We start from the raw sequence: 12,992 nt of genomic DNA on the forward strand, positions 1-12,992 counted from the left end.
CTGTAGATAATCTTATGATATTACAAAGCTGACTTCATATAACGCTCCCCCAAATTTTAATTCTGGACAGGGTTAAAATTGCTCAATTTAAAACTTTGAAAGTAGCATTTTGTAAGGTTTGTTTGTGCTACTTATCTGGGTAAGTCAAGGTCAAATTCTAAATCCCAGACAAATGCGAGATACCACTATTCTTCCCGGATTCCCAGGTTTAAATTAACTCTTGATTAAACAACTACGGACAGTGAATATTTGTTTATGTTTTAAAGTTCACTGAAGAATAAATATCTCATTTGTTAAATATTAATAACTGCAATTAATTCCTATATAATGCAAAGACATGATTTTGGAAAGTTTGCCACAGTGAAGCACTCACCATGGGATGGACTTCTCTGTTATTTGCTCTCTTGGTGTCTCTTCCTGCAATATCCCTTGGTGACCCTCTGTAAGTATTAGGGAATAGTTCAATTTAATGTACATTATGTTCCGATATTTAGAAATTTTCTGTTGTTCAGCATGATCAAGCAATTCCCCTCCTATAGATTAGTGGAATTTTCAGAGATAGATAGGTTCTTAATTAGCCAGGGCATCAAAGGGTATGGGGAGAAGGCAGGGGAGTTGGGATGACTGGAACAATTGGATCAGCCATTATTGAATAGCAGAGCGGACTCGATGGACCAAATGGCCTTCTTCTGCTCCCATATCTTATGGTCTTATTTTACCTCTAGTTAGTACTTCATTTTCTTATTAAATCATAGTTGTTTCTCAATAGCATTATTTTTCTTTGTGCTTATGTGCTTCAGTCAAAGGAAAATTCCTAGAGAGTCTACAAAGGAGATTCATTGAGTTTGTCCATGGTGAGGGAATTCTATTATTCAAAGCGGCTAGAGAATCTTGGGTTTGTTATCCTTAAAACAGAAAAGGTTAAGGAGAGATCTCATGATTTTTTTATTTGTGAGAGGTATTAAACAAAATTTTTAAAGTTTAATTTCATTCAGGTACATTATTAAAACTAACTAAATATATTGGTAAATATATGAAGATTTAAGGCTATTGACAAAGAACCAATAAGACATGAAGGAACATTTATTTACATGGTGGAATTGGAAATATGGTGTAATCTGATTCAATATTAATTTCTAAAGTAATTGATAAATCCTGGAAGGGAAATGGATTGCAGTACTTAGAGAAAAGAATGGTGCCTCACGTTTCAAAGAGCCAATACAGGTTTAATGGGCAATAGCTAATTGTGATTCAATTACTTATGCCACTAAGCACAAACCGAAACTGCTCGGCTGAAAATAGTCACCCCATGTACCAATCCCAGAGAAAATGGCTTCAAATCAAGACAAGTCACTTTGGGCAGTTAACTTCTATAGAAAAAAATTAGTTCCCAGCAATAACATCAGCATATCTGCTCACAGGGAACAAATCCCTAAATGGAAATTCAGTCCCACGGTGTAGCATAGTCTGCTGTTTTCAACACTGTGCTATTGATTCTGCTAATCATTTCACATTTAATATAACTTTAGCTCAGCCTGAAACATCGTCCATTAGTCCCCTTCATAAATGTTGCCTAACCTGCTGAGTTGTTCCAGCATTTTGTATGTGTTACTCTCGATTTCCAGCTTCTGCAAAATCACTTATGTTCATAACTTACATTCCTTTATGTCCCAGCTGGAACTCACTGATATCAACCTTAATGCATTTTATTCCAACTAATACTGATGTAATATTGTTAAACAATTATTTGGTTGTTTTTAATCTAAGTCACAGAATTTGGATCCAAAAACAGGCAGTTACCAGTGAATCAACAATGAGTCAGTATTAATTGCCTTTCAATTAAATTAATTTTATGCCTTATATTAGAATGACTCTTGTCTTGTCCATACTGCACCAACTACTGCCACTGGGCTATAAACGTGCAGGAGCAGTATGTGGTTAAGTGCCTTGCTCAAGGACACACATGCTGCCTCGGCTGAGGCTCGAGCTAACAACATTCAGATCGCTAGCCCAAAGCCTTAACCACTTGGCCACGCACCAGCACTATAGATACAACTTTAAAAAATTTCAGTGCAGTGTTTTCGTCATTTATCCCAGCCTACTGTAGATGTCTGGCACCTGATTAACTTAGTGCCTTTCAATTCTCTCATTGTGAAGGAAAATCATTTTTTCACTAGATCATTTTAAACTTTTGCAACAGGTTCCATTAAATAAAGACAATTATTGGAAAAGAACTATGCATTCTTTATCAGTGCAACTACAATTATGCTTGAGAATCATACTGGAAGTTCAAATTGTGTAGTGTAATTTTGTGCAGAGCTTTGAAATAATTTCCTTCAGGGTAGTGACACTGATTTATGATTTGTCCTCATGATTCTGACTTTGTTCTGAAGGGATTATGGAGGAAGATGATTGACGGGGCCATCTCTTCACTCATCAGATTTAAATTTTGGCATTCCCTCTCATGTTGAGGGAGTAGCTTCATGCCATGTATGCTTCACCATCTTCATAGGTAACTAGGCAGAAGAATTAAAATAAGGTTGTTGTCTGAAACAAGATGACACTGTGTGTGTTACTGCCCTTGAACTGCAAGGTTACTTTCAGAGGAGTGAGAAGGAGTGTTTGTCTTATTTAGACATGGAACCTTACATTTAATTAGACTGTGTGAGGATGATAAATTTATTTTTCAACAGTTTATATAATGATCCAGTAGTTTCAGATACTGTATTGAAGCAAGGTCTTCACTGAAGCTATCTAATTAACTATTTAAATTCCCCAGATCATATGGTGGGATTTGAATCCAAGTCAGGAATTTAAGCACTGTGCCCCTATTTCTTTTAATACCTTTGTTCAAAGACTTAGCTTGGCTCTTTAGATTGTTTTCTACTTAAGTATCTTTTATTAATTTCATGTACCTGGCTGGCTTTAGTTAAAGAAAATGGTTGTCACTCTCTTCAGATGGCAATTAGAGATAGTCAAAAATCTGGCCTTGCCCATGACACCTATAGTTTTTAATAAAGAAAACACTTTTAAAACACTTTCAAAGAAAACATTTTTACTGTGCCCATGATCTTTTTTTTTTATCAATTATGCTATTGTTTCCACTGCTGTAACTATATGTTGTAACTATGTGGTTTTGTGCAGGTCTTGTAGCTTCAATTTTTCGTTTGTTGGGTGCTAGAGTTGGTCTCCTGACTTGGTGTGTCTGGGTAGTCTTGTTTTGACTGGTGGCTTTGGAGCTCCTTTCTGGGGTATGCGCTAAGATGGTAGCGTGATATTAATACGCAGCAGCCTTTCCGGACTCTGGATTGGGGATTGCCAAATGTTATGTGGATTTTCAGGTGTAGTCTGTTTTGACATGTGCTTTTGTGATATCATTCTGGAGGAACGTTGTCTCATTTTTTAACTGCATTGCACTTGTGGTTTCTGAATGACAATAAACTGAAACTGAACTGAAATGAAATGAACTTTCTTGATTCCTGTTATGAAACATTAATTTTCTTCAATTTTCCTACAGATATACACTGACTGGTCCCAATGTTTTCCGAATTGAAAGTGAAGAAACTGTGATTGTGGAAGCTCACAATGTCAATTTTGATATTGATGTTGATGTTCGTTTATTGATTTTCCCTGAAAGTACCAACTTGTTATGTCAAACCAAAATACACTTGACATCAGCTAACAACCATATAGCTTCTGCCACTGTTAAGGTAAATGGACAAATACATTAACTCACTTTTAATGGCTGTTCAAAGTAGTAGCTTTTACTTCAAGCATAAATGGGGAGCTCTTTCTACCAATTTTACTGCACTTTCTTATTATCACTCTGTAAGTTATTCAGCATTTTGAGGAAAGGGAGAGATTCCTGATGAATTACAAATTCTCTTCATATCATTCCAGTATATCTTCACATGAATGTCAGTAGGGTTCAGTTTGTTGACAAATACCAAGCAGCATCATGCTCTTGTGCTTATTGTAAATTCAACTTTTTGCAGAAGGTTGTGCTGGAATTTCAGAATGTGTGTATGTCTTTAGTTACTAGAAACAATACAAGGAGACTGCAGATCCCTGCTTGTCACTGTCCATGCTGATACCTGTAACCTCCATTAGTTTCACATGTCTCAAAGATTTTTCCATGCCAGTTCTGCTCTATTCTGCATCCTCCAGGCCTATTACTTGGCTTCTGAATATCTACGTTTTCCATCTGGTAACACCTTCAGGACATTGACAAGCTATTCAGTGAAGACAGTTGCAGGGTGGATATGCATTCTTAGATCGGTAGTCTAAATGTGAACTATGGCAGTGACTGTTGGATGGAGCCATATTTCTGAAAATCAGTTCCATTGAAGTAAATTTCAGAAGTGGAGTCAAGTGGTCTTGACTTGACTCGAATGTCTGATTGGTAATCCACAGTGCGCTTAACACTACCAAAGCAAGGATGAATTTTTACACCATATGGATTCCTCATAGCCTGAGTTTGGAGTGAAGGAAATTGGGGCTAATATAATATCTAAAATTAAACACACTGATTTTGTTGATTTTTTTATTTTTTGTTAGATACCTGCAGAAAAACTCTCAAAGGAATCCAGAGGAAGCCAGTATGTGTCTTTAGAAGCAACATCAAATCATTTTAATTTGCAGAGTGTTATCTTAATAACACGCCAAACAGGACACATCTTTATCCAGACTGACAAACCAATCTACACACCATCTCAAACTGGTAACTATCATTCAAAGATTCAAAGTATATTTAATACAGTACCAAAGAATGTATACATTATACAACCTAGAGATTTGTCTGCTTACAGGCAGCCATAAGCAAGAAATCTGAAAGAACCCAATTAAAAAAAAGACCAACACCCAATATTAGAAAAAGAGAAAAAAAACACAAATCATGCAAACAATGGAAGCGGCAACCAGCAGTCCAAACCAAATTGAGTTCCTAGATCCAAATCCCCGGAGCAGGCCAGAGTAGGCTCAAAGCCTCAGTCTCAGTTCATGATATTTGTAGGGCAAATTGGCGCAAAGCTCACAGATATAAAACACAGCAACTGAGGCAATCTCACAGCCTCACTGTGAAATCAGCCCGAACCTTGCCTCCAGTCCTGACATCCTGCCTTTTTAGTCTGCCTGGGCTAGTATTCAAATTGTCCCTAACAGAAGATCGTACCTTGCATTAGGACCCTAGCCCTGCTGCAGCAAATGCTCTGGACCTAAACCATGCCATCCAGCAATTCACTCTGGGCCTAGACTGCGCCACCTAACCTGATGCTGTTCTCAACCTCTTCAAGTTGGATCAGTTCTAAGAGCAATCCAACTTCTCACCCGGGTGAATTGATCAGGCATGAAAACTCATGTGCCTTGACTCCTCCTCTATGAGTCACTCACTCTAACTCCACCTGCATCAAATTTGCAAATCACCAGCATGGCTCATCACTCAAATTTGCTTCACCTGTAATTTCCTCTTCATTGTTTGTGGTGGATAATTTACCACAATTTACTTCAGTAAAGGTGTTATTAATAATGTTTTCAGTTGAATTTCTTGCCTTTCGAACTACCAGTAAGTTGTCACCTTCAGTAGTGCCATCTTAAACCAGAAACTAAACTGAAAGTTTTTACAACCATGTAACATCGCTGTGTGGGTGTTGTGAGAGAAGCGTTAATGACTGAGACCATAAAATATATTTTAATCAATGTGGCTACTTCCCCATATCTCCAATGAATCAACCCCTTTCCCTCCTGAATGTTACAGAGTTCATCCAGCTCCAATTCAAGTTCCCGAACACAGTCTGTAAGAAGCTGCAGCTGTATGCACTTCTTACAAATGTTGTCTTCAAGGCCTCCTCAGCCTCTCACATATCACAGGAGGAGCATTCCCTTGTCTTGACTGGTGTACTCACTGCTCTAACTATGCAATAAGAAAGAAACTTACTGGCAGTTTACCTTAACCTTCAGACATGATGATATGGTGGAGCAGACTTGATGGGCCAAATGGCCTAATTCTGCTCCTCTATCTTACGGTCTTATAGATTTATGGCCTTAACCTTCACATGTCCACACTAAAGCCTCTTGCTCCCCACTCTAACCCTGTCCATCCCAAAGTGGCTGCTCCCACGATGGCCTCTTCACTTAAAACTAACCTCCTTCCATATGCCCTTGCCAATCACCTAATAAACCAAATGATGTGAAGTGCTACCGAATGTCCCGATAGGCCCCGTACACTTTTTTAAAAATTTTTGCTCATGCGCCACGAGCAATACAGTCACATCAAAGTAACGTCTGGGCATCATTTAGAAATGGAGCAAATATTGTCCATTCACTAATTGTCCTTGAAAAGATGATTTAATACCAGGATGTTTATGTTACTCTTCAATTCTAAATATTTCTTAATGCAAGTTCAAATCTGTCCACAAGTCCTGAAGTATTTAAATTTGATTAGTTAAGGAAGTTTAGAAATGGAATTCTTATAAAAAAGTCTTGATCATGGATATTCTTCAGAGAAATGTGTAGCCCAAGAACTTAGAAATGTCATTGAGTCTTCATTGCTCTCTAACAAGACACTCAATCATACCAAGTTGTTATACCAAATACTTAGTTAATAATGTATGTAAATTTATTTTACTGTACAGTATTTGTTTTTGCAATACAGGTTTCGCTGTTAAGGCCAGTATTTATTGGCCTTCCAAAAATGACTTGAAAATATAGATGTGAGGGTCCTTCTTGAAGTACTACAGTCCTTCTAGTGAAGGCATTTTTAGTGCTGTTCAGCAGAGAGCCCTTGGTTTTAGACCTAGCCACAGTGGAGAACTGGAGATGTATTTCCAAGTGTGGATGATACGTGAGATGTGGAGGGGAAGCACCACATCACATACCATCTGTGGTGGAGGTGTTTGTGCCTGATGCCATAGTCTTCATTGGTGATCTAGGCAGAGGGCTTGGTAGGTGCTCTTGGAGTAGGCTGGGCAAAACAAGTAGTATCGGTTCCTCATTGCACCTGGTAATAGGGGGAATACATGTTGAGGGTGGTCAATGAACTCGTCATACAGGCTGCTTTAGCATCTTTGTGCTGAGCATGTTGAAAATAATGGCAGTGCACTTATACAGACAAGTGGAGATTATTCCAGAAAATTTTATTTTATATTTGAGACACAGCATGAAGAGATCTTTGATCCATGTCACCCAGCAGTCCCCTGATTTAATCCTAACCTAATCATGGAACAATTTACAATGACCAATTAACTTACCAACCAGTACATCTTTGCACTGTGGGAGGAAACCAGAGCACCTGGAGGAAACCTATGTGGTGATGGGGAGAATGTACGAACTCCTTACAGGCAGCAGCAGGAATTGAGCCCAGCTTGCCAGTACTGTAAAGTGTTGTGCTAACCCACCACACGACCATGCCATCCAAATTCTTCTTGACTTGAGCTTTTTAGATTAAGGAAGGGTCTCAGGATATCAGGCTATGAGGCACTCACCACAGGAATCCCACTCTCTGACACACTGTTATAATTAGAGTGTTTGATTTGCTGCTCCTGTTGAGTTTTTAATCATTAATGACCCCCCCCCCCAGGGAATAGGTCATGGTAACACCATTGAGTAGGTGGTTAGATTGTGTAGTACAGATTAATTTTTGTGTTGTACTTTTCTCTAGTGCTTTATCGCTTGCTCACAGTGGACAGTGACCTGAAACCGAACAGAGCCCCAACAATTGTTGAATTTGTGGTAAGATGTTTTGTTTTATAATTATCACGAAGTAACAAACTTACCCTCTACAGTGTGTGAAGATTTGTAGTTTCTCTCTGACATAATTTGTAAAGGTATTGTTCAGACTGGAGCAGAGGAATGAACAATAAAAGATGGCATTTGCAGCTCCTGTGCAGCTAATGATGAACATGAGAAGCATCACAGTGGTCAGTTCTCTGGCACTGAGTCTGGCTCTGTGACTCAGAAGGCAAGGGGGGGAGAAGAGGTGAGCTGTGATGATAAGGAATTCATTAAATAGGGGAACAGAAAGGAGGTTCTGTGGGTAAGAATGAGATTCGCGGATGGTATGTTGTCTCTCTGGTGCCAGGATCTAGGACATCTCAGATTGAGTACTCAGCATTCTCAAGGGAGGATGAACAGCCAGAGGTCGTGGTCCATGTAGGTACCAATGACATGAGTAGGACTAATGATGAGGTTCTGCATAGGGAATTCATGGAGTTGAAGAGCAGGATCTCCAGAGTTGTGATTTCAAAATTGCTACCCATGCCACCCGGGGGTGAAGGCAGAACTAGGAAGATTACACAGATTAGCATGTGGCTAAGGAATTGGTGAAGGAGGGAGAGTATAAGATTTTCAGATCATTGCACTCTCTTTCTTTCTTTCTTTTTCAATCTTTTTATTATTATTATCAATATATATTGGGATTACAAACTTACAAATTTATACTAAACATGAAAGGATACACAAGCAATAGTTACGATATAATTAAGTCTTCCCAAATCATAAATGATACAAATAACATATAAACAAAGCAAAACTAGGTTATATCATAATATATATTAAAAAAAACAAAAAAGAGAAAAAGAAAAAAAAATTATGCTAGAAAAAACTAATCTAACAACCTAATAACTAATAAAGAGAAAAAAAGAAGAAAGAGAGAAAAAAATAATTTTAAAAAATGGGCTGTTGATAATATCTATAAAAAAAAACAAAATCATCAGTGTCGCCAACTCCAATCCTCTCAACATATGTATAATCAAAACTGGAAAAATGAATAGGTTTGGAACAGGGTCTCATTACATCATATGAAAATATTGAATAAATGGTCTCCATGTTTTTTCAAATTTAATAGAACGATCAAATACAACACTTCTAATTTTCTCCAAATTTAGACATAACATAGTTTGAGAAAGCCAATAAAATATGGTAGGGGGATTAATTTCTTTCCAATTTAACAAAATAGATCTTCTAGCCAATAATGTAAGAAATGCAATCATTCGACAAGCAGAAGAAGATAAATGGATTGAGTCCATCATTGGTAAACCAAAAATTGCAGTAATAAGATGAGGTTGTAAATCAATGTTCAACACCGTGGAAATAATATCAAAAATGTCTTTCCAATATTTTTTCAAAAGCGGACATGACCAAAACATATGAGTTAAAGACGCTATCTCAGAATGACATCTGTCACAAATAGGATTTATATACGAATAAAAACAAGCCAATTTATCCTTAGACATATGAGCCCTATGCACAACTTTAAACTGTATTAATGAATGTTTAGCACATATAGATGATAAATTGACTAATTGAAGAATTTTATCCCAATTCTCAATAGGGATAGTAAGGTTAAGTTCTCTTTCTCAATCATTTTTAATCTTACAGAAGGGCTCTGAACGTATTTTCATAATTATATTGTAGAGTTTTGATATTACACCTTTCTGAGAAGGATTTAGTTCTAACACATTCTCCAAAATACCCGAAGACTCAAGATTTGGAAAGGTAGGAAGTACAGTATTTAAGAAATTCCTAATCTGTAATTATCTAAAAAAATGAAATCTAGGCAAATTATATTTATTAGATAATTGTTCAAAAGACATAAAACAATTATCCAAAAATAAATTGGAAAATCGTAGTAATCCTTTAGTCTTCCAAGTTGAATAAGCTTGGTCTATAATAGAAGGATAAAAAAAGAAATTGGATACAATAGGAATAGTTAAAACAAACTGATTCAACCCAAAAAATTTCCGAAATTGAAACCATATACGTAAAGTATGTTTAACTATCGGGTTGCCAATTCATTTCTGCAATTTAGAAAGAGCAAAGGGAAGAGAAGACCCTAAAATAGAACCCAATGAAAATCCTTCTACAGATTTAGTTTCCAGGTTCACCCAATGAGGGCTAAAAGATAAATCCCATTCCTTTAACCAACATATCAAATATCAGATATTAACTGCCCAATAATAAAATCTAAAATTAGGCAATGCCAATCCACCTTCCTTCCTTGCCTTCTGTAAATATTTTTTACCTAATCTAGGATTTTTATTCTGCCATATATATGAAGAAATTTTTGAATCAACATTAGCAAAAAAAGATTTTGCAATAAAAATTGGTATCGCTTGAAATATATTTAAAAACTTGGGTAAAATAATCATCTTAATTGCATTAATCCGACCTATCAGAGATAAAGATAATGGTGACCATTTAGTGAACAAACATTTAATCTGATCAATTAAGGGTAAAAAATTAACCTTAAATAACTCCTTATAATTTTTAGTAATTTTAATCCCTAAGTATATAAAAGAGTCATTAACTAATTTAAAAGGTAAATTTCCATAAATTGGAACCTGTCTATTTAAAGGAAACAATTCACTCTTATTAAGATTTAATTTATACCCAGAAAAATTACTAAACTGAGGCAACAATGATATAACTGCAGGAATGGATTTCTCAGGATCAGAAATAAATAATAATAAATCATCTGCGTATAATGATAACTTATGTATATCCATCCCACAAGTAATGCCAAAAATGTTCGGTGATTCTCTAATAGCAATTGCCAAAGGTTCTAAAGCAATATCAAATAATAATGGACTAAGAGGACAGCCTTGTCTAGTACCCCGAAATAAACGAAAAAAAGGGAGATCTTTGATTGTTAGTAAAAACTGAGGCTACTGGAGTATGATATATCAGTTTAATCCAGGAAATGAATGTTGGACTAAAATTAAACTTCTCAAGCACAGTAAATAAGTATGACCATTCAACTCTATCAAATGCTTTCTCTGCATCTAATGAAATGACACATTCTGAGGTGCTACGTGAAGGAGTATAAACAATATTCAATAATCTCCTAACATTGAAAAAAGAATAGCGATTTTTAATAAAACCAGTTTGATCTTCCGAGATAATTTGAGGTAATACCTTCTCCAGCCTGGACGCCAGTAACTTGGAAAAGATCTTGGAATCTACATTCAATAAGGATATTGGTCTATAGGATGCACAGTCAGTAGGGTCTTTATCTTTTTTCAATATTAAAGAAATGGAAGCTCTATAAAAAGATTGTGGCAGTTTACCCAATCTAATTGCTTCTTCAAAAACCCTGCATAACCAAGGAGAAACAGTAGAGGAAAAACACTTTAAAAATTCCACTGTATACCCATCTGGACCTGGTGCTTTCCCAGAATTCATAAAGGAAATAACCCCTTTAATTTCTGCATCCGTAATAGGAGTTTCTAATATTGAAAGATCATCTGATGATAATTTTGGAAAATTCAATTTCCCAAGAAAATCATACATGGTATTATGATCATGAGGGAATTCAGAATGATACAGGGAGGTATAAAAATCTTGAAAAGATTTGTTTATCTCATCATGGTTAACTGTCAATTCACCATTCTGTTGACGAATCTTAATAATTTGACGTTTAACCAAAGCATTCTTCAATTGATTAGCTAACAGTTTACCCAATTTATCACTATGTATATAAAAATCAGATCTGGTTTTCATTAATTGATTTTCAATCGAAGATGTAAGTAATAAACTGTGATCCATTTGAAGTTCAACCCTTTGTTTATAAAGCTCCTTACTAGGAGCAGTTGAATATTTCTTGTCAATTTCTTTAATTTTATCAACCAATAAAAGAGTTTCCTTCTTAATACGTTTTCTCAAACCAACAGAATAGGAGATAATCTGTCCACGTATATATGCTTTAAAAGTGTCCCAAAGTGTTCCACAAGAAATATCATCTGTGGAATTAGTTGAAAAGAAGAAATCAATCTGTTCCTTCATAAATGTAATGAAATCCGGATCTTGCAGTAAGGTAGAATCAAATCGCCATTGCCTAACACTAGAAGCTGTATCCATAAATTTAATAGAAAGTTTCAATGGAGCATGATCAGAGATGGCTATAATATCATAATTACAACCAATTACAGATGGAATAAAATGAGAGTCAATAAAAAAATAATCAATTCTCGAGTAAGAATGATAAACGTGAGAAAAATGAAAACTCTTTGTCCTTAGAATGCTGAAATCTCCAAATATCGAAAATTCCATTATCAGTCAAAAAAGAAATAATGTAAGTGGCCGACTTATTAGGTAAAGTCTGAGTGGATATAGATTTGTCCAGCAAAGGATTTAAACAACAATTAAAGTCACCACCCATTAACAACATATATTCATTTAGATTAGGTAGAGAAGTAAATAAGGACTTAAAAAAATTAGGATAATCCACATTTGGAGCATAAACATTAACCATAGCAATCTTTTTGTTAAAAAGTAACCTAGTAATTAACAAAAATCTACCATTCAGATCCGAAATAATATCGTGTTGGACAAATGTAATAGAGGAGTCAATAAAAATTGAAACTCCCTTTACTTTGGCATTCGAATTCGAACGGTACTGTTGACCCTCCAAAACCTAAAAAAACATTGATTACCCTCTTTCTTCACATGAGTTTCTTGTACAAAAATAATATGTGCATTCAGTCTTTGGAATACTTTGAAAATCTTTTTCCGTTCAATCGGATGGTTTAAGCCATTAGTATTCCAAGAGACAAAATTAATGCTCTGAGCCATATTTCTAAAATCAACCCTTTGGTATATAAAGAGTTAACCAAATTATGAACTCATGCACCCGGAAGAGGAACAAAAATAAGGGGCAGTCCCGGAAGCGACGACATCGCGGACATTTTAGTAGTTTAAAATCAGCCCAAATGAAAAAACTAAAAAAAAAACTGGTAAAAAGAACAATAGATTTAGAAAAGAGACCCCCAGTCCCCATCCATGAAAAAAAAGCTCATCCCAAGCCTGGAGAAGGCTGGGAAAAAAAAGGAATGATACTAAATCTACCCCCGTGTCAGCAGAAGGCAACTCCAAATATATAAAAGAGAGAAAAAAAGATCCACCCAAACTCCAAAAAAGTAATTATCACTATACTAAAACAAACTTCTTAATATAATTGCTAGTTTAAAAAAACCAAAAAGAATATAAACACTAGTAACTTA

At 35.8% G+C, this 12,992-nt stretch overlaps 1 protein-coding gene across 1 annotated transcript in view; it reads left to right on the forward strand.

Annotated features, from left to right (window-relative positions):
- Positions 1-328: 328 nt before the first annotated feature.
- LOC140740300 (complement C3-like) overlaps positions 329-12,992 on the forward strand; it is a 250,059-nt gene continuing 237,395 nt past the window's right edge. The window contains exons 1-4 of the mRNA XM_073069454.1: positions 329-442; positions 3,518-3,710; positions 4,558-4,720; positions 7,655-7,725. Of these exons, the coding sequence (XP_072925555.1) occupies positions 375-442; positions 3,518-3,710; positions 4,558-4,720; positions 7,655-7,725 (495 nt within the window). The 5' untranslated portion in view covers positions 329-374. The remainder of the gene's footprint in view (positions 443-3,517; positions 3,711-4,557; positions 4,721-7,654; positions 7,726-12,992) is intronic.

This window comes from Hemitrygon akajei, chromosome 16 (assembly GCF_048418815.1).
Source record: "Hemitrygon akajei chromosome 16, sHemAka1.3, whole genome shotgun sequence".
Classification (NCBI taxonomy): domain Eukaryota; kingdom Metazoa; phylum Chordata; class Chondrichthyes; order Myliobatiformes; family Dasyatidae; genus Hemitrygon; species Hemitrygon akajei.